This window comes from Trichomycterus rosablanca, chromosome 25 (genome assembly GCF_030014385.1).
Source record: "Trichomycterus rosablanca isolate fTriRos1 chromosome 25, fTriRos1.hap1, whole genome shotgun sequence".
Taxonomy (NCBI): domain Eukaryota; kingdom Metazoa; phylum Chordata; class Actinopteri; order Siluriformes; family Trichomycteridae; genus Trichomycterus; species Trichomycterus rosablanca.
Genome location: NC_086012.1, coordinates 8,903,264 through 8,926,492, shown reverse-complemented (window position 1 = coordinate 8,926,492; position 23,229 = coordinate 8,903,264). Strand labels below are relative to the sequence as shown.

Here is a 23,229-nt window from a genome sequence, read left to right as displayed (position 1 = left end):
TTCTTATATAAATCACATTTAACCTTCCTCAGAAGTGGTGAATTATGTCCGTTAGACACTTGGACAAGTCAATAGCACAGCTGAGATTCGAACTTAAAAGACTATGGGCTAGTGCAATAGACCCTACTGCGACCCTATTCCAAAAGTCTTTTTGAGATTTTTGTACATTACAGTTTACATTACAGTTCTGCTAATGGAAACACCTTATTATTATTTAGGATGTTAAATTTTTACAGTGGTGTTAAACCCAAATGGAATGGAACCCTAATTAATGTCATTGTTAACACCTGTATTTAACTTTGGTAAATGTTGATACATTTTCATTGTTTACACTGTTGCATTAAGAATTAAACCATAATATTGCCCATACATAATATCATTATATTGCCCACCACACCTTAAGTGTCTTTTGTCTTTCCTATACCATGTTTTTATTCATATAGCTTTCCCAATTAACTTTCAACCTTGTCATGAAATCCATGTCCTGCACATGGTACACGTATGTCAAGTTTTGATCTAAGATAGAATTCAAATACAAGTTAGGTGGTAAGTTTGTATACAGTACATTAATCACAGGAGTGCCTTGAACACTCAGTAACTTCAGGCAAATAAAATAAAAAGTTGCAGGTTCGATCCCAAGCGTGCACTAGGAGAAATAGACTGTTTGAAATGTCCCTACTGTTGGCCCTGGAGCAAAGCACTTAACCTGAGTTTATAACTCCCTTCACCATGTCGCCATCCCAGTGTGCTTGAAAATCAGGCTGTATTTTCAGTGAATCATCAGTGGTACAAACAATCCCATAAATAATTTATTTATAACATGTTTTACCAATAAAAATGACAGTGGATGAGAGTTACTGATTGTTTTACTTGAATAAAAATGTAAAGAAAAAAGTACTTTACAACTAGTAATACTTTCTTAGCCTATGAACTGGACACGCGAGTTGTGGTCTTCAGCAGTGGTTAATTAACAAACACAATCACCACTATAAATAATTTATTGTACATCTAAACAGACGCAGACAAAACTCATTGTGTAGATAGATTTCTTCATTTATTTTATTAACGACTTAAAGCCACAAGGGCCATTTAAAAAGACAGATGCACAAAAACAAACAGAAATTCTCTCCTTTACGCGTCCACTTTAAACTCCTGCTTTCTCAGGTTCACATCGCAGTCAGGGCCACAGAGGTGAGAACGGACAGAGCGATGACAGTGTATCCAGAACGATAGACCTCAGGGATTTTAAAGCCCTTACCCATATCCCACATCTAAAAAGAGAAAATAATCACACAAAAATGAAAGCCCATGGTCACACATTAACAAGCAAGAACATGCTAAAACATTATATGCACCCTGGTAATCCATTAATTATCAAATTGAAACACTATATGGCCTACAGCTTAGATGTTTCCGCACCACACCCATTGCTAAAAGGTGCATAAAATCAGTTATATAAAATAAATGATATGCTTTTATTGTGTCGCAACAATTTGGTAAAAGCCTTTCCAGTACTATCATGGCTGCAGCCCTGTGCACAAAGCAAGATCCATTAAACATAGAAAAAGGTTTCATTGTTTGTTTGTTTATTAGGATTTTAGCGTCATGTTTTACACTTTGGTTACATTCATGATGATATGTGATACAACAGCATGACTTTATTGACACAGAGTGCCTATGATGACTGGACTGCTTGCAGTTCAGATTAGTCTCCTATTGAATATGTATGGTGCATCATCAAGAAGAAAATCAGACAATAGAGACAACAATAAGCAAAATGGGCAAAACCAATTTGAAGAAAACACTTGCAAAATTGTTGGTATTAGTTGGCATTGGTGTTAGTTTCCAAATTATTAAAAAGTGTAACAGAGAACTAAACATGCCACTGTCCTAACTTCTTTTTGAGTGTATTGAAGTTTAAATTCTAAATTCCAGTAAAGTTGGCCAGTAATAACACAGCAAATCATTTCTATGTACTTTTGACAGTTAAATAAAGAGAATTAATAAACAGATTTGTTTTTATTGCATTTTACAAAATTCCAGCTTTTCTAGAAATGTGGTTTGTTAATAGGGCTATTTGACTGCTGCCACTGAGAATAACATGGAACAGTGGTCGCTTGGCAAGTTTCCCTCTTCTAAGGGAAACTTTTACTGATGTTTGAAAGGAAGTATGTAATGCAGGAAAAACAAACAAAAAATCAGGTCTGCCATAAGGTAAAAAACTGCTGAAATATCAATGTCACTGTTCAGTGTCAAGCAAGCAAGCAAAAAAAAGCTGTTGCCACAAAATTGGTACCTTTAAACTTGATCAAAGTTTCTTGCAGGGGCTAGGAAGCTGCCATGTAATACTTACTTTTACCAGATACAGTACATTATTTTTATTTGCATGTAGTGACTAAAAAAACATCCCATTTATTATTTTGTTTTGTGTAAAATACACTATATGGATAAAGTATTGGGACACCTACACTTGTAAGCACATAAGCCTATTAATTATTATGGGTGGTCCCATACAGTACTTTTGGCCATGCAGTGTATCCATGTTTTTTACATTTGGAAAAGAATGTGGAAATCTACAGTGCTATAAAAAGTTCCCCATCTAATCGCCTTCGTTATTGCTAATCTGTCAGACTACAGGATTTTGGATCATTATAACTGCCCTCTTAGTAAGCTAATCTTTCAGTTATCCAAATTAAAATTGTAAGCTGTTATAGGCAATTGAATTTGGTCAGGCTTGATTTCAGGCAGCCCTATAGAAAATAAAAGTTTCTACATGAACACAGGTGCAACAATGTAAAAAAGAAATCAATTAAAAATTAAAAAAGTAATAATAAATCTGGAGGGGCTTTAAAAACCTCTAGGCCTCCATCAAACTACAGTAAGAGCTACTCTTTTTAAAAGGAGAAACCTGGAACAGTGGTAAATGGAACCGGTAAAATATGGGGTCCGAATTTCAGTGCTGCTATTGGCCAGTCGGGCTTTGTCAGAAGGGGGATTTGGCCGAACCACCTAGTCACTGGAAGGTTGCACTTGCCAGTGTCCCCTCAGTGCCGGTCCCAAATCCAGTTAAAAATAAGGTTGGCTGGTTCAGCAAGGCCATTCTGCGTACAACTGTGCCAAACCAGGTATGCAGACCACAATGATCCACTGCGGTGATATCAGAGAGGTAGAAACAAAATAATAATGACAGCAATTGATGTAAGATTAAAGCTGTACTGAAGGCAAAGGTTGATCCTAAACCGTAATTAGTTCCTTTAAAGTAATATATTTTATTAATGTTAAATAATTTTGTCTGAGATGTATCAACATAAACATTAAGAAGAATTGTTTTCAAAGCTTCCAGTCCAAGGACTAAACACGTTAAGATTAAATATAAATTTTCAGGCATTGTAAATAACCCTTCCACAATAGTAAACAACAAAACAAAAGTTTTTATATTGTATTTCCCACAGCATTGTTTGGTATTTCCTGCAGCCACACCAGCACATTCATATGTTATGAGATTACTGCTGTGGTTTATTAGCTGTACATCTGATGGACATTTTCTCCTCTATATTCTGATTTAAACATGACTGGGGCTCAATTGTGACAATCACTATACAGTTTTTTTAATTTTATAAGTGTTGACTTTCATATCTTTCCTGAATTACATGTCAATACAGTACATGTATGCTAAACCATAATCATTCCTATACAGTGGGGCCAAAAAGTATTTAGTCAGCCACTGATTGTGCAAGTTCTCCTACTTAGAAAGATGAGAGAGGTCTGTAATTTTCATCATAGGTACACTTCAACTATGAGAGACAAAATGAGAAAAAAAATCCAGGAAATCACATTGTAGGATTTTTAAAGAATTTATTTGTAAATTATGGTGGAAAATAAGTATTTGGTCAATAACAAAATTTCAACTCAATACTTTGTAACATAACCTTTGTTGGCAATGACAGAGGTCAAACGTACTGCACACACTGTAGCTGGTATTTTGGCCCATTCCTCCATGCAGATCTCCTCTAGAGCAGTGATGTTTTGGGGCTGTCGCTGGGCAACACGGACTCCACACATTTTCTATGGGGTTGAGGTCTGGAGACTAGCTAGGCCACTCCAGGACCTTGAAATGCTTTTTACGGAGCCACTCCTTCGTTGCCCGAGCGGTGTGTTTGGGATCATTGTCATGCTGGAAGACCCAGCCACGTTTCATCTTCAATGCTCTCACTGATGGAAGGAGGTTTTGGCTAAAAATCTCACGATACATGGTCCCGTTCATTCTTCCCTTAACACGGATCAGTTGTCCTGTCCCCTTTGCAGAAAAACAGCTCCAAAGCATGATGTTTCCACCCCCATGCTTCACAGTAGGTATGGTGTTTACTCAGCATTCTTCTTCCTCCAAACACGACGAGTTGAGTTTTTACCAAAAAGTTCCATTTTGGTTTCATCTGACCACATGATATTCTCCCAATCCTCTTCTGGATCATCCATAAGCTCTCTGGCAAACTTCAGACGGGCCTGGACATGTACTGGCTTAAGCAGGGGGACACGCCTGGCACTGCAGGATTTGAGTCCCTCTCGGCGTAGTGTGTTACTGATGGTAGCCTTGTTACTTTGGTCCCAGCTCTCTGCAGGTCATTCATCAGGTCCCTCCGTGTAGTTCTGGGATATTTTGCTCACCGTTCTCATGATAATTTTGACCCCACGGGATCGAGGGAGATTATCAATGGTCTTGTATGTCTTCCATTTTCTTACAATTGCTCCCACAGTTGATATATTCACACCAACCTGCTTGCCTATTGTAGATTCACTCTTCCCAGCCTGGTGCAGGTCTACAATTTTCTTCCTGTGTCCTTTGACAGCTCTTTGGTCTTGGCCATGGTTGACTGTTTGAGGCTGTGGACAGGTGTATTTTATACAGATAACGATGTCAAACAGGTGCCATTAATACAGGTAACGAGTGGAGGACAGAAGAGCTTCTTAAAGAAGAAGTTACAGGTCTGTGAGAGCCAGAAATCTTGCTTGTTTGTGGGTGACCAAATACTTATTTTCCACCATAATTTACAAATAAATTCTTTAAAAATCCTACAATGTGATTTCCTGGATTTTTTTTCTCATTTTGTCTCTCATAGTTGAAGTGCACCTATGATGAAAATTACAGACCTCTCTCATCTTTCTAAGTAGGAGAACTTGCACAATCAGTGGCTGACTAAATACTTTTTGGCCCCACTGTAATTTTACATGTATGTGCACTAAACACTACAGAAAAGTCAGTGCCAAAGCAGAATGATCCACTGTGGTGACTCCAATATACAGGAGCACCAGAATAGCAAAAAAATAGACATTCTAAAATCGATGCCTCCTCAGTCAGCACTGGGGTGGTGCAAGCGGCAAGGGAATTGCAATGAGAAATCAAAAATGACTAGATTGCGAAGAAAATGCTCAGCCCTTCAAAATGCTCAAAAATAAAAAATAATTAAAAATAAAAATAATTATAACAATTCTAACAATTTGGCAGCATAGAAAAGTTTGCATAAATGCACACATTTCCCAAAAGCAAGAACATTAAAATCTAAGGACAGGATAGAGAGAATCCTGCTGACAGACCAAATCATTGTTCTCCAGCACTCTTAAGTCTCATAGCTCTAGTGCCAAACTTAACATGAATTACATTTCTCCCCCAAACCAAATCATATCACAAATTGAAATCTGTACACATTCTGTTTGAAATGTCAATGCTTTTATTAGTGTATATCAATAAAATCAATAATAAGTGGCCACAGGTGGTTGGAGGTGGTTGTTGTGTGTTCTTACCAGGTGACGAATACCGTTGAAAGTATGATAAGCCACTGGGAAAGACAAAGCAAATTTTCCAGCAGTGATGAGGGCTGGACCGAAAGACAGCGAGTGGACCAGGTCCAGGTAGTAGGGAAAACTGCCCGGCAACACCAGCGCCGCTGCCGCAAAAGCGGAAATACCTGACCAAAAATACCAAACAACATGTAGCGCAACAATTTAAAAGGCAATTACACGACTATTGCAGATGTGATAGAATGAAAGATAAGTTCGTAAGCTATCAGAATAGCAGAGTAATTTGTCATGGCCTTTCTCCTTCAGTGTTAAAACTGTTAGCCTAAACTGGTTAAACTGTCGATTTTAATGACAACTCGAGTCAGACATTTAGAGAGCAGTGTCTTTCTGGATGTTAATGAAAATAAGCCAGTATGATTTATTTTCTGACTCTCTGGATGACACATTTTACATAATCATGCTGGAAAAGCCTGCAGGTTATTTTTTCATTCAATAATGTAATTCATATCTTGTCAATTATGGATTAGTGTGTGTGTGTGTTACCTGCACTGAGCCCGATTCCTGTTCCTCTGTGAGTGATTGACATCATCATGGGGACTGACCACCTGCAAGGCACAGTTACTATAGTAACACAAGCTCTTGGTATGTAGTCACTATACTGACAAAAGAATCATTTTCATGTACTTCACATGACAAAAGCTTAGCAGGATTGTACTTGCTTTATATGCTATTATTGAAAAGCCTTTTTTAAACATTACCTGTAGCTCCATTCCTACATGTAAATAAACCAAGCATCTAATGAATGCCAGTTTTTCTTCCTCATCCACTGGCAAAAGTTAGTGTAAGAAATGCGTAGACAATAAATGTAATGCTCAGACCATGTGTAAGAACTCTTGTTTTTATCATTATTCTGTAACAACTTATTTGCATTTAATTAAATACCCATTAACAATTAAATAAAAACAATGAATACTGCACAGTATAGCGCTTAGGTGGTGCAGCCATAAAATGCACTAGCCCACTACCACTGAGATCTGGGATTGGAATGTCAGCAGTGCTATTGGTCGGGTGGGTATCTATACAGACATGACTGGTTATCATGCCCAAGGCCAGATAAAATAAGGAGGCATCCAGCATTAAAACCATGAGGTAAATATATATATATGAATAAGAATGGGTCGCTCTCAGGAGCTCAGTGAATTCCAGTGTGGTACCATGATAAGATGCCACCTGTGAAACAAGACCAGTTGTGAAATTTCCTCGCTACTAAACATTCCACAGTCAACTGTCAATGGTATTATAACAAAGTGGAAGAGATTGGGAATGACAGCAACTCAGCCACGAAGTAGTAGGCAACGTAAAATGACAGAGCGGGGTCAGCGGATAAATAGTGTGCAGAGGTCGCCAACTTTCTGCAAAGTCAATCACTACAGACCACCATACTTCATGTGGCCTTCAGATTAGCTCAAGAACAGTGTGTAGAGAGCTTCATGGAATGGGTTTCCATGGCCGAGCAGCTGCATCCAAGCCTTACATCACCAAGCGCAATGCAGAGCGTCAGATGCAGTGGTGTAAAGAATGCCACCACTGGACTCTAGAATCACGCTTCTCCGTCTGGCAATCCAATGGACGAGTCTAGGTTTGGCAGTTGCCAGGAGAACAGTACTTATCTGACTGCATTGTGCCAAGTGTAAAGTTTGGTGGAGGGGGGTTATGGTGTGGGGTTGTTTTTCACTTAGTTCCAGTGAAAGGAACTCTTAATGCTTCAGCATACCAAGAGATTTTGGACAACTTCATGTTCCCAACTTTGTGGGAACAGTTTGGGGATGGCCCCTTCCTGTTTCAACATGACTGCGCACCAGTGCACAAAGCACGGTCCATAAAGACATGGATGAGCGAGTTTGGTGTGGAAGAACTTGACTGGCCTGCATAGTCCTGAGCTCAACCCGATAGAACACCTTTGGGATGAATTAGAGCAGAGACTGCGAGCCAGGCCTTCTCATCCAATATCAGTGTTTGCCCTCACAAACTCGCTTCTGGAGGAATGGTCAAAAATTCCCATAAACACAATCCTAAACCTTGTGGAAAGCCTTCCCAGAAGAGTTGAAGCTGTTATAGCTGCAAAGGGTGGGCCGACATCATATTAAACCCTATGGATTAAGACTGGGATGTCACTCAAGTTGATATGCGTGTGAAGGCAGACAAGCAAATACTTTTGGCAATATAGTGTATATATTTACCTTATGGTTTTAAATAAAAAAATTATATGTAGTATATCTATCTAACTCTATTAATATTTATATAAACCGATCAACCATAACATTAAAACCACCTCCTTGTTTTTACACTTACTGTCCATTTTATCAGCTCTACTTACCATATAAAGGCCCTTTGTAGTTCTACAATTACTGACTGTAGTCCATCGGTTTCTCTGCATGCTTGGATAGCTCCCTTTAATGCTGTTCTTCAATGGTCAGGACACTCCCAGGATCACTACAGAGTGGGTATTATTTGAGTGGTGGATCATTCTCAGCACTGCAGTGACACTGACATGGTGGTGGTGTGTTAGTGTGTGTTGTGCTGGTATGAGTGGATAAGACACAGCAGCGCTGCTGAAGTTTTTAAACACCTCACTGTCCCTGCTGGAATGAGAATAGTCCACCAACCAAAAATATATCCAGCCAACAGCGCCCCATGGGCAGCGTCCTGTGACCACTGATGAAGGTCTAGAAGATGACCAACTCAAACAGCAGCAATAGATGAGCGATCGTCTCTGACTTTACGTCTACAAGGTGGACCAACTAGGTAGGAGTGTCTAATAAGAGTGGACAGTGAGTGGACATGGTATTTAAAAACTCCAGCAGCGCCTCTATGTCTGATCATACCAGCACAACACACACTTACACACCACCACCATGTCATTGTCACTGCAATGCTGAGAATGATCCACCATCCAAATAATACCTGCTCTGTGGTGGTCCTGACCATTGAAGAACAGCGTTAAAGGGGGCTAACAAAGCATGTAGAGAAACAGATGGGCTACAGTCATTAATTGCAGAACTACAAGGTGCTTCTATACATTAAGTGGAGCTCATGAAATGGACAGTGAGTGTAGAAACAAGGAGGTGATTTTAATGTTATGGTTGATCGGTGTATATACACTGCCTGGCCAAAAAAATAGGTCACACACTCTAATATTTGGTTGGACCGCCTTTAGCTTTGATTACGGCACGCATTCGCTGTTCCACAAGCTTCTGCAGTGTCACAACATTTATTTCTGTCCAGAGTTGCATAAATTTTTCCCCAAGATCTTGTATTGATGATGGGAGATTTGGACCACTGCGCAAAGTGTTCTCCAGCACATCCCAAGGATTCTCAATGGGGTTCAGGTCTGGACTCTGTGGTGGCCAATCCATGTGTAAAAATGATGTCTCATGCTTCCTGAACCACTCTTTCACAATTTGAGCCCGATGAATCCTGGCATTGTCATCTTGGAATATGCCCGTGCCATCAGGAAAGAAAAAATCCATTGATGGAATAACCTGGTCGTTCAGTATATTCAGGTAGTCAGCTGACCTCATTCTTTGGGCACATAACGTTGCTGAACCTAGACCTGACCAACTGCAGCAACCCCAGATCATAGCACTGCCCCCACAGGCTTGTACGGTAGGCACTAGGCATGATGGGTGCATCACTTCAGCTGCCTCTCTTCTTACCCTGATGCGCCCATCACTCGGGAACAGGGTAAATCTGGACTCATCAGACCACATGACCTTCTGCTATTGCTCCAGAGTCCAATCTTTATGCTCCCTAGCAAATTGAAGCTGTTTTTGCCGGTTAGCCTCACTGACAAGTGGTTTTCTTAAGGCTACACAGCTGTTTAGTCCCAATCCCTTGAGTTCCCTTTGCATTGTGCATGTGAAAATGCTCTTACTTTCACTATTAAACATATCCCTGAGTTCTACTGTAGTTTTTCTACGACCTGATTTCACCAAACGTTTAAGTGATCACCATCATTCAAGATTTTTTCTGACCACATTCCTTCCTCGAAGATGATGTTTCCCCACCGTCCTTCCACTTTTTAATAATGCGTTGGACAGTTCTTAACCCGATTTTAGTAGTTTCAGCAATCTCCTTAGATGTTGTCTCTGCTTGATGCATGCCAATAATTTGATTAACATCTTTTCCATGACCACATGGTTGTTTCAACATGGTTGTTAAACAAATGAGAAGCTACTCACTGCATCAGTTAGGGTTAAATAACTTGTTGCCAGCTGAAACAATCACCCATGCAGTAATTATCCAATGGGAGGCTCTTACCTATTTGCTTAGTTAAATCCAGTTGGTGACCTTTTTTTGGCCAGGCAGTGTACATACTGTGTATATAAGTGAATCAATTACAATTAAACATACAATTTAAAAGAAAAATTCTTTATATTTCATATTTTCTTTTTATAGTGGATAATGTGGATCAGTGATTGTATTTGTCGCTGAGCTTATCCTCTGATGCAAACACTTTATAATTTTGAATCAGCAATTTGCATGTATATGTGTGTGTGCTTCTACTTTCCTAAAGTGCTTGCAGCTTGGCATGCTACCCCATGGATGAATTATATTCTTCCATCTGCTTAATTATTTCATTATACAGAATGACTCAGTCTCTGGCAAAGAACTTATAAATGTGAGTTGATTGTTTCACTATGCTTTTAACACTTAATGTTATTAGATAGCTGGATGTGCTGCACAAACATCGGTTTACATTAATGTAGTCAAGGACAAATGCATCGACGTTATGTGACCAAAAATATGTGGACACCTGACCATAAGCTTGCTGGACAGACTGGCTGTTTACTTTTTTTTTTTTTTGGTTCTTTCCCATTCCTAATATTACAACTCATCTGCAGTTTGCACCACCCCACCCCTACATCACCATAATACCTTATGGTTTTATAATAATATAATAGGGTGACTGTGGTTGACTATTTCTGCAAATGTACAGTGCATCCGGAAAGTATTCACAGCGCTTCACTTTTTCCACATTTTGTTATGTTACAGCCTTATTCCAAAATGGATTAAATTCATTTTCCATGACGATGAAATTAAAAAAGTTTGTTTTAAATTTTTTAAAAATAAAAACAAAAACATAACATGTACATAAATATTTACAGCCTTTGCCATGACACTCAAAAAGGTGCATCCTGTTTCCACTGATCATCCTTCAGATGTTTCTACAACTTGATTTGAGTCCACCTGTGGTAAATTCAGTTGATTGGACATGATTTGGAAAGGCACACACTTGTTTATATAAGGTCCCTAGTAGACCTTAGATAGCATGCCAGAGCACAAACCAAGCCATGAAGTCCAAGGAATTGTCTGTAGACCTCTGAGACAATATTGTATCAGCATTGAAGGTCCCAATGAGCACAATGGGCAGCACTCCACTAATCAGTCTGGTAGAGTGGCCAGACAGAAGCCACTCCTCAGTAAAAAAGGTACGACAGCCCGTCTGAAGTTTGCCAAAAGGGACCTGAAGGAATCTTCCAACAGGACAATGACCTGAAGCACACAGCCAAGATAACAAAGGAGTGGCTTTGGGACAACTTGAACCCAGACTTGAACCTGATTGAACATCTCTGGAGAGATCTAAAAATGGCTGTGTACCGACATTCCCCATTCAACCTGATGGAGCTTAAAAGGTTCTGCAAAGAAGAATGGGAAAAACTGCCCAAAAATAGGTGTGTCAAGCTTGTAGCATCAGACTTGAGGCTGTAATTGCTGCCAAAGGTGCTTCAACAAAGTATTAAGCAAAGGCTATGAATACTTAGGTACATGTTATATTTTTGTGTTTTATTTTTTTTAAAAATTGCAAAAATTTCAAACAAACTTTTTTCACTTTGTCATCATGGGGTATTGTGTGTAGGATTTTGAGGGAAAAAAGTGAATTTAATCAATTTTGGAATAAGGCTATAACATAACAAAATGTGGAAAAAGTAAAGCGCTGTGAATACTTTCCACAGGCACTGTACATTGTCCCAGTGTTTCAATATTGGAAAGTCACTAGTAGATTGTATAACTTTTAGTAGTAATAATACTGTTTAAAAACATCAACTTACACAACCACATGGTTGTAGTACAAACTACAACCATGTGGTTGAGCATTCACAAGTTGAATTTAAAGTGGAAAGAGCAATGTTCCATCAGGAGCTGACTGACTCTTGTATAACACAAGTTAAACTGCACAGTGTAGCACTCTCTCCTGCTCCAATACACCTGACTGAACACCTCGGTCTATTATCAAGTAGAATCAAGTGTGCTGAAGCATCAGTGTCAAACTGGCAGGCTGTCGCTATGAATGGGAAAGTAAATGTGCCTGCAACATAACGCATTGCAGGAGTGCAGGTATTAAGCGAATGGAACTGCAAGAACTCACTGTCATGAAACAGCTTTCTGTAACTTGCTCGTCATATGAATGCTAATAACTGACCTATTAGACACTAACCAACAGATCAATACAGTCATTTACTTCATTACCAAAAACTACTAGGACTTATCGAACACATCAGCATCTGAGAGAAAGCTGACAAGCTGGTGTTGTATAAAAATCCAACCCTCCAGCAGATTTACTTCTGCATGGATGAGCATGTGTTTGGCATGACACTTGCACATTTTTTGTCTCAGTGACTGATCTGATGATGAACAAAGTAAACAAACTCTGTGCATATGCATATGTTGGTACTGTTAAAAAAAGTATTGGAAGATTGACACATCATGCAAAATTGATCATTAAATTAGCAAATTTAGTTTGCCCTATGACAAAAACTAGAGATGGACTGATCGGGGTTTTTGGCACAGATTCCGATCTCCGATCTCCTTTCAGGGACATCGGCCGATAGCCGATTCCGATCTGGGGGATTAGCAGTAAATAAACTTAAAAAGAGCCTCACAGTAAAGATAAACCGGAGCAGCGCGCACACGTGTGTGTGTGTGTGTTTGTGCCTTTAGAAGACACGCTTTGTTCACAGTATCGCTATAAGTGATTCATTGATTCATGAGTTGATTCGTTTTTATGTGAAGCGTAAGTTTCTCTTCTCAGTTATCTCTCCGTGTTTACTGTTATTAATTAAATGTCGTGGTTTTAAATAAACACCAGCTACTACAGAACATTTTGTGTGACTCTCTTACATTAAAAAGCTTAATTAAACTGCTATTACCACAGATCTGTAACCTAGTCAGACTCGTTCCGTCTAAGGAGCTAAAAGTTTTCTAAAAGTTCAGCAGATGATCCTGAACTAACGAATTTGGTAATGAATAAACTTTTGCCTCGGATTGGCTCTGTAACGTCTTCTGTTCTCATCTACATCACAAGTAAGAACCGCTTACGATTTACCAAAGTGAACCAGGAGTTTATATAACGTGCTGATAGAATCGACTCAGATGTGACCGGGTTGAATTATCTTTTGAAAGTAAATATTACAATCAGCAAAATTACATCGTAAGAGCTTTCACTGTGGTTTCTGTACGATTGTTGATGAATGGTGATGTGATGGTTGGTGCTTCGTAGCTCAAAGTCTGGATCAATCCACTGAGCTGTTAAGTTAACATGGTCTTTATACAGTGTATCACAAAAGTGAGTACACCCCTCACATTTCTGCAGATATTTAAGTATATCTTTTCATGGGACAACACTGACAAAATGACACTTTGACACAATGAAAAGTAGTCTGTGTGCAGCTTATATAACAGTGTAAATTTATTCTTCCCTCAAAATAACTCAATATACAGCCATTAATGTCTAAACCACCGGCATCAAAAGTGAGTACACCCCTTAGTGAAAGTTCCTGAAGTGTCAATATTTTGGGTGGCCACCATTATTTCCCAGAACTGCCTTAACTCTCCTGGGCATGGAGTTTACCAGAGCTTCACAGGTTGCCACTGGAATGCTTTTCCACTCCTCCATGACGACATCACGGAGCTGGCGGATATTCGAGACTTTGCGCTCCTCCACCTTCCGCTTGAGGATGCCCCAAAGATGTTCTATTGGGTTTAGGTCTGGAGACATGCTTGGCCAGTCCATCACCTTTACCCTCAGCCTCTTCAATAAAGCAGTGGTCGTCTTAGAGGTGTGTTTGGGGTCATTATCATGCTGGAACACTGCACTGCGACCCAGTTTCCGGAGGGAGGGGATCATGCTCTGCTTCAGTATTTCACAATACATATTGGAGTTCATGTGTCCCTCAATGAAATGTAACTCCCCAACACCTGCTGCACTCATGCAGCCCCAGACCATGGCATTCCCACCACCATGCTTGACTGTAGGCATGACACACTTATCTTTGTACTCCTCACCTGATTGCCGCCACACATGCTTGAGACCATCTGAACCAAACAAATTAATATTGGTCTCATCAGACCATAGGACATGGTTCCAGTAATCCATGTCCTTTGTTGACATGTCTTCAGCAAACTGTTTGTGGGCTTTCTTGTGTAGAGACTTCAGAAGAGGCTTCCTTCTGGGGTGACAGCCATGCAGACCAATTTGATGTAGTGTGCGGCGTATGGTCTGAGCACTGACAGGCTGACCCCCCACCTTTTCAATCTCTGCAGCAATGCTGACAGCACTCCTGCGCCTATCTTTCAAAGACAGCAGTTGGATGTGATGCTGAGCACGTGCACTCAGCTTCTTTGGACGACCAACGCGAGGTCTGTTCTGAGTGGACCCTGCTCTTTTAAAATGCTGGATGATCTTGGCCACTGTGCTGCAGCTCAGTTTCAGGGTGTTGGCAATCTTCTTGTAGCCTTGGCCATCTTCATGTAGCGCAACAATTCGTCTTTTAAGATCCTCAGAGAGTTCTTTGCCATGAGGTGCCATGTTGGAACTTTCAGTGACCAGTATGAGAGAGTGTGAGAGCTGTACTACTAAATTGAACACACCTGCTCCCTATGCACACCTGAGACCTAGTAACACTAACAAATTACATGACATTTTGGAGGGAAAATGACAAGCAGTGCTCAATTTGGACATTTAGGGGTGTAGTCTCTTAGGGGTGTACTCACTTTTGTTGCTGGTGGTTTAGACATTAATGGCTGTATATTGAGTTATTTTGAGGGAAGAATAAATTTACACTGTTATATAAGCTGCACACAGACTACTTTTCATTGTGTCAAAGTGTCATTTTGTCAGTGTTGTCCTATGAAAAGATATACTTAAATATCTGCAGAAATGTGAGGGGTGTACTCACTTTTGTGATACACTGTATATCACATGATCGGATCGGCTACTTTTAGGAAATATCGCCGATCGCATATTTTGATTAAAAATCGGCCGATACCGATTCATAGCCGATCGATCGTCCCATCTCTAACAAAAACCTATGTCATGTTACCTTTTGGACTGATTGGCTAAATGCTTGTTGATTAACCAGGTAAAATACTTTTTCATTCATAGCCTTCACAGTATTGCATTTTTTAAAATAACTACTATGTCTAAGTATACAAAGTTACCTTATTTTTATTTTATTTACCTTGTTTTAATTACAATACACCATCAAACACCTAGCTACAGTACATATACAAACTTGCAGAAAAAAGAAGCTCACTCTTTAGTATTATTTTGATATAAAACACTTCAGTGACGTTTCCTGCTGCATTACAATAATTTAAAGTTACTACCAACAGTTATGCAGTTAACTGTTCTTTCTACAAAAAAGAAACAATTTTCTTCTGCAAATGTATTCTACAATTAAATTAGCAATGTCAAAATGTCTGACTGTTTTCACTCACTCTCTCTCTCACACACACACACACACACACACACACACACACACACACACACACACACACACACACACACACCTTACCTATAAATGGTTATATGGGGAGAAAGAGGTCTGCTGAGTCGAGAGTTCTTGGCCCAGAATTTGTCCATCTCCTCTTTTGCTGTGGTTCCCATGGGAACAGCACTGCACAAATACAATAGCACAAACAGTGTCGATGTGACTCTTCATAAATTGCTTGGTGATATAAATAACATTTACCACTGGAAAACGTGTCACAAAGGGCTGTAATAGAGACATTTACCAATATAAAATTTTCAGATCATAATAATTACCTAACCTTTTATGACTGTTTACAAGATTATGACATTTCAGAGAAGCTTATATACAGCTCTATCCACCATGATGTCCTGACGTTTATGAAATTCATTTAGTGAACTTTTTAGCAGGGAGTAATACAAGTAATGCAAAGCTTAAATCTGTCCAAAACAGAGACCATTACGAGATGATTTTTATTTCATTTCCTTCAATTAAGTATGATGGTTTCTTTTAAACCTAATCAACCCTAAAAGTGTTTTCTCACATGCACACCCCCTACTGAGTATTATTTGGGGCTGTGGTAAAACATGACAGATCAAGTAATTGATCATCAGCCCATGCCGCACATCACTGAGTAGCTCTACACACACCCTCAAATGTAGCTAAATAAATACATGATCCTTTTTCAAGCTAACCTCTTTTGATTATTATTAAGCGCAGCCTGCAGAATGGATATAAGCCATTTTTCCTGCTTATTAATCAGCAGCATTTAGTAATGCTAATCAGCCAGTTGCTTGCAAACAAATTCTTACCAAGGGGTCTCTAACCCCTAGTACACTGCTCAAAAATGTAAGGGCACATGTAATCATCACAGCATAACAATAAGTCAGTTAAACTTCAGGGATTCAATCCAGCCTCCAAAAAGAGAATGGTTTTGCAAGTGGTGATGTCCTTGTTAGTGCTGGTAGCTGCAGCTCATTCAGGTTTCACAGGTAGTCCAGTTTCTCCAGGCACTTTCATATGAGCCACCGCAAATGGGTTTGTTGTGTCCTCCCAGCACACTCTCAAGAGCATGAATGAGATGCCAGGACAAGGGCCGTTACATGAGGAGAGCTGAACAGGAATGTAGAAGGGCATCAACTGAGCAGCAGGACCAATATCTGTTCCTATTTGTGAGGAGGAACAGTAGATGCATTGCCAGAGCACTACAGAATGACCTCTAGCTGGTTACTGGTGTGCATGTTTCTAACCTAACTGTCAGAATTGGTACATCCGCCACTGGAGGCATGTTCTCTTTACAAATACGAGCTAGTTCATATCGAGCACATGTGACAGACACGAAAGAGCTGTGGTAAAAGTTTCTCTGCCTGCAACATCATCCAGCATAACCAGTTTGACAGTGGGTCATTTGAAGAGTCACACAAACCACCACACAATAGCTGATGGTACCTTGACGGTCCTTAAAGCCATTGTCGGACCCTATGCTGGTGCAGTGGGCCCTTGGCTCCTCCTGGTAAAGAAGAAAGCCTAACCTCATATGGTCAATGTGTATGTCAAAGGCATTAAAGCCATGTTGCCTGGCCCTTATGTTCACTAGACCTGAATCCAATTGGGAACCTCTGGGAAGTTATGTTTAAGTGTATCTGAAGCTGTCAGAAGCTCACTGATGACCTGATCCAGGTCTGGGAGGAGATCCCAGAGAACACTATTCTCCATCTCATCAGGAGCATGTCCACATGTTGTCAGAAGTGCATACAGACACATGGAGGCCATACAGAACATTTGGTGAAACTGGTGATGCAGTAGTACTGTGATGCAGACGTTGTACACGTCTCTACATTCCAGCAGTGATTTCTTAACTTTTATTAAAAAAAGTGTTTTACTTTTTCTTTTTTGTTCAACACCTGTATTTTATGATAAATGTAGCAAATCTTATGTAGTGTTTTTCAAGCAAATAGCTACAGAGTGAACTATATGTATGTATAACCTAATATATGACTTAAAAAGAGCATATATTAATTAGTATAAGCAGATACCAGCAGTACAAACAAATACATAAACACATACAAATATAATACTCACTGCCTGCACAGCACAGGGAATTGTGTCCGTGATGAACATAAACCATGGCGGGCCACCGTCCTAATGTACAAAGAACAAGTACAGTAATTATTAGTGGTCGTTTAAAAGTCAGACACATTATGTACAGCTTTACTCCAAGTAAGGTTATCATGAGATGGCTGGATTAGACCAAAGACGACTAACTAAGTACCTCTTATCTTTTCTCTTGCCAAGGTTCCTATGGAAACAGCACTGCACAAATGCAAATAGCAAAAACACAAGCTGCGTCCGGAATCGCATACTTCCATACTTAATAGTACGCGAAAATTACCCGGATGACCTACTTATTGGGCAGCCATGTTCGAGTATGCAAGCGATGCACACTTGCGGTCCGCTAATGTATCCCATAATGCAACTGGAGCTGCGTAGGCATTCAAAGCGGAATAAGAAACAAGAAAGATAGCGGCCCTCTGAGTCCTCTGTTTACAAGTGTAAGTAAGATAAATAAAATAATTTTTTTTAAAGACGACTAAATAACAATAAGACGATAAATATCCAAACTTTTGGCAAGTGGGGTTTGTAATGAGTCTGTAACTATGGTGATATTACGTCATCATGTCCTTACGTCATCACTTGACGTTAGTAAGATGGCGGATGTAGTACGTAGCGGTGTTGTGTGCATACTGCATACTTCTGTACTGAAAGTATGTACTTTTTTACCGGCCGAGTAGTGCATACTTCCTCCAATCTAGTACGTACTCTGTAAGTATGCGATTCCGGACGCAGCTACAGTGTTGATGTAACCCTTCATAAACTGCTTGTTGATATAAACAACACAGCAAAATATGCTGCAAAGAGCTGTAGTAAAGACATTTAATGATATTAAAAATTTATATCTCCAAATGTACCAACCTTTTATGTCTGTTGACAATTTAATGCAGTTTATTTTATCCACCATGGTTTTCAGACATTTATAGCACTTTTAAACTGAATTATATTATACTGTTTACTGCTAGGAAGGATGCATCACTCAAATTTGGCAAAATGCCCCCAGACAAACATCTAAGGAACTACAGGCCTGGCTCAGCTTACATAAAGTCAGCATTCATAATTCCTGTATGTGACTTGACAAAAAGGCTTAACTAAAACATCTGGAGCAAAGCTAACATAGCATTTCACAAGAGCATCATATTAACAGTCAAACACAGTGGATGTTATGCAATGGTGCAGAGATGCTTTGCTGCTTCAAAACCTTAGTAACTTGCCATAACATCGGAATATAAACCTACAATGTTTTACACCTTGGTTACATACATTCACCTAACTTACATGTCCAGAGCTCACACAGACATAGTAAGAACATGCAAACTCCACACAGAAAGGTTTTGGAGTGGCTTATTATTATTCATTCCTGACTCTTAAGGTGCTGTGGCAGTAAATTTAAATGAGCAGTTTAGGCTCAAGAGCCCTCCAGTGTAGATAAATCAAAGCAATTCTGCCAAAAAGAGTGTGTCAAAATATGGCAATGTGAAAGACAGATCAATTATTTAATGGCATTTAATGGAAGCTATTGCAATGGGTTATATCCATGGCACGATCCCTTTCCATTAATACATGAGACAAATCCATGTCTTATAAGATGCATGATGATCTAAAACCATTTAGCATTACACATCTGCAAAAACAGAGGAAATCAGTGCTGTAGTCAGATGAGTCCAAATTTCAGAAAAAAATTTATCAAAAAAGGGTTCTCTGGGCCAAAAAGAACCTCCAAACTGTTTACAGTGAAAGGTGCAAAGGTCATGTCTAGGGCTGCAACGATTAGTCGACGTAATCGATAACGTCGACTATGAAAATTTGTCGACGTGAAATTTCTTTGTCGATGCGTCGTTATTATTGCAACGCACTAAAGGGACTGCAGGGGGCGCAGCATCGCTTCCATGGCGCAGCGGGGAGTTTATGAAGACACTTTATGAAAGTTTATGAGAGGCAAAGATAGAGACCGAAACTTTCTAAAGTATTTCAGGAGCATTTCAGCCAAAATAACCCAAAGAAACGAGCTGAACGCAGATACTACAAAGCAGAGTTGTAGTTTCACGAAAGCACTACGGTGAAACGCGAGCACCCTGCAGCCGTGATGACCAGTGTTATTCCACACCGGACAGGTAAGTTTTTACACCGCTTTGTGCTTTAACCAACGTAGTTAATGTTTGTTAATGCTAGAGTACTTGTCGGAAAACTTCCTAAGAGTTCGCTATTTTTCAGGTTTGTTAGCTAGCTAATGCATTAAGTGCAATGGTTAATCAGTAATTTATATGAGTAACGTTATATAACTTAACATTATAGCCTAACGTTACCCTGTCTCGTCTTCCATATTTTTTGCTCTCGTTAATGAGAGCATTCATTCTAAATAATAAGCCTCCTCCATTTAATGATAGCTAGTTAGCTCAGCAGATAATTCAGTTAAGATATTTAAGCTGTTATGGTTTAGTTGGCATAGCCAGTATGTGATATGTCAGTTTGTGATAATTAATACAGCTTTCTCTTTTGCTCTTTCTATTAATAGCACTAAGCAATGGAGTGTGGATGAGAAGAGAAGAGGTTCATGCACCCCTCAGATGGCTGAGGTCTTCACAGACAGCATTCACATGTTTCTCAACGACATGTTATATATGTTTTTGACTTCCAGAGTGATAACTTCTGAAACATAATGCTTCAGAATGCTGTCCAAAGCTTTCTTATTTAATTGAATTTTTTTTTATTGTGATTGTGTATTAATGTTTCAAATATATTTAATTAAACTATCAAGCTTAAGTTTCATATTCATGTTTCATGGGTCATTATCTTAATTTGATATTGGAACTTAAATAACATAACAGAGTTTTGTTATGTTAAGGCAGAGATGGAGGGTATGACATAAATAATCGTTGACTAGTCGACTAATAATAAAAAAAATAATAAAAATAAATAAATAAAAAAATCGTCAGATTAGTCGACTACTAAAATAATCGTTAGTTGCAGCCCTAGTCATGTCATGTCCTGGAAGTCCATGGTTATTTCAGAGACAATGTCAAGCCTCGTTCTGCATGCGCTACAACAGCAGAGCTTTGTAGGCCCATAATGTGTTTGCTTGACTGGCCTACATGCAGACAGGATCTGTCTCCTATTGAGAATGTATGGGGCAACATAAAAATGGAGAATCAGACAATGGTGACCACAGACTGTTGAGTGTTACACACAGATCCACACATGCACAACTTAAAATACAGTCTGTGTACTATTAATGTGCCATATTAACCTTCAAGAAAGTTGCACACTGAAGGTAAATCTTAAATCAGCAATCTGAACTCTCATGACTAAGCGATAGTGAAAAGTTACTAGTAATCTAATTTTTTTCCTTTTTTATTTATTTATTTATTAATTTATTTTTTTTACAGACAATGGAGTTGGTATTCCTAGTTAATTCACAGATTAAGTTTAATACAACTGGGTATGTTTTCTAATAAATTCACTTGTTAGGGCTTACAAAACCTCATTTGATTAACAGTTTTACAATTAACTGTGCAGGTCCATCTTTGGTTTTGACTAAATAACTTCTACTTAAACTAAATGCACTATATCTGCTTGGGTGGTGCAGTGGTCTATTACAGATCTGGGTTCAAATCTCTGCGATGCTATCGGTCGGCCATCTACAAAGACACAATATGCTATGTCTGAAGGTGAATTGCCAAAGCTCTGCAACAGGTTGGCGCCCTGTCCAGGGTATTCCCACCTTGCATCCAGTGTTTCTCTGTACTTTTTGAGAAAGTAAGAGCTGAGCTAAGAGAGACTATTTTTAGGCACATAGACTAAAGGCTTCAGAATTATACCAGACACACTTCTGAAATTTCTAATAAAGAAAAGAATATAAATCCGGACCTACTGCCTCCTCTTATGTCTTTATTAGAGAACTTTTAATGGAAAGGCTGTTTACACTATATAACTTTTGACTAAACTGCTGCAAAAGTCATTAAAGAAAACATTACAACAGAGATTATATTGATAAATAGACATATTTTTTTCCTGACTATCAGTTGTTGTTTTCTGCATGTATTCAGGCTTTATATTTTGAATAAATTCTTAGTTATGAGCAGCTTTTCAATTCATTTCACTGAAAGATCATTCCATCATACATTTGCAGTATGTACAAATTCACAAACCAGCCAGTTGTAATTCCACAGTGATACAGATAAAGGTGTTTCTTTAATTTCTTATTTTTTAAGTTTTAATTACACATTTTAATAACATATGATGTTACATTAACATAGACTGATGATAAATCGCAGGTGTAATTATTAAAATAGTCCACTGGCTTAATTTCAAGTGGATTCAAATAAATATTCTTCAGATAATAGATAGTCTGAGACCACCAGTGAAAATTATTCAATTCTGCATTTTCCCAAAATATAATGCAATTTTTTTATTAACATTAACAATCAGTGAATTCATTTCAGTAAAAAAAAAAAAAAAAACTATTGTAATGAATTACACAAAAGTCCAAAATCATCTTTTTAAGCAGTGCTCTCAGTTTTTTTTTTTTTTTTTTGGCTCCAATGTCTATATTTCAGCGGACACAAGATCGGTGATGCACTTGTGTTGCTGATATCAGACTCAAGACTCATAATCCCGCTTTCAAAGCCAATTAGATCTTATCATGTTGCTCTTTTGAACCAGTGTTACAGTTGTACACATACCACAGGGTATGGTAAGGTGTTACTCACACATGCTCTGTTTGTTATACGTTTCTTAACTTTGTTAAGGTTTTACTTTTAATTGACCCTTTCAGGGAACAACCTTATTAGAGAAGCTCTTGAATGGGTCGAGCATTGAAACTTGCTCGTCAATGGCAATTGCTAAATTATTGCTATTATTATTATTATCATTTTAATAGAAATCGCCATGAACTCATGTCAAACTCTGTAACTCCAGCACAAAACATAACTGTTTAGCTACAAGCTAAAAATCACACCACTGAGAATAGACAGTACGAGCATTAAACGCACATTATAAACACAGCTCTAACACGCTTTAAAAATTTCCCACAGTTTAATACATCATTAAAACACACAAATTTTAACCTTCGATATGCAGAACAGTACAAGTTGAGTAAGAAGTCACTGCACTGACCTTAAAAGCAACGCCATGATTTCTGAAATAAGGAAGTGACGTAACCGGTCCGCCTTTCTGTACTGCAGATTTCCAGCTGCTCTGTACAAAAACGCTGATGTACAAATCATCTGCTCCTGAGTCCCAGATAACGATTCAAGATTCAAAGTAGCTTTATTGGCATGACTATAGAAAACAATATTGCCAAAGCATTACAACAACTAAAACAAAATTACAATCGAAGCAACAAGATAACAATAAAACAATAAACAAAAAAAAACATGTTTTGCCAAATTTACAGAAAATTCACAGAAAGATATACATGTCCTTTATAAATATATATCTATATCTATATCTATATCTATATAAAGGGCTGGACATCGTGCCACACATATCACCCCCCCCCCCCCCATCC

General features: G+C 38.8%; 1 protein-coding gene across 1 annotated transcript; it reads right to left on the bottom strand.

The window, feature by feature from the left end:
- Positions 1-1,032: 1,032 nt before the first annotated feature.
- sdhc (succinate dehydrogenase complex, subunit C, integral membrane protein) lies at positions 1,033-22,960 on the bottom strand. The gene is made up of 6 exons (XM_062987591.1): positions 22,836-22,960; positions 17,691-17,750; positions 15,654-15,755; positions 6,340-6,401; positions 5,800-5,963; positions 1,033-1,271 (listed from the first exon to the last, which is right to left on the bottom strand). Exons 1-6 carry the CDS (start codon positions 22,943-22,945, stop codon positions 1,167-1,169), a joined length of 603 nt encoding a protein of 200 aa, XP_062843661.1. The 5' UTR covers positions 22,946-22,960; the 3' UTR covers positions 1,033-1,166.
- Between the last annotated feature and the right edge of the window lie 269 nt (positions 22,961-23,229).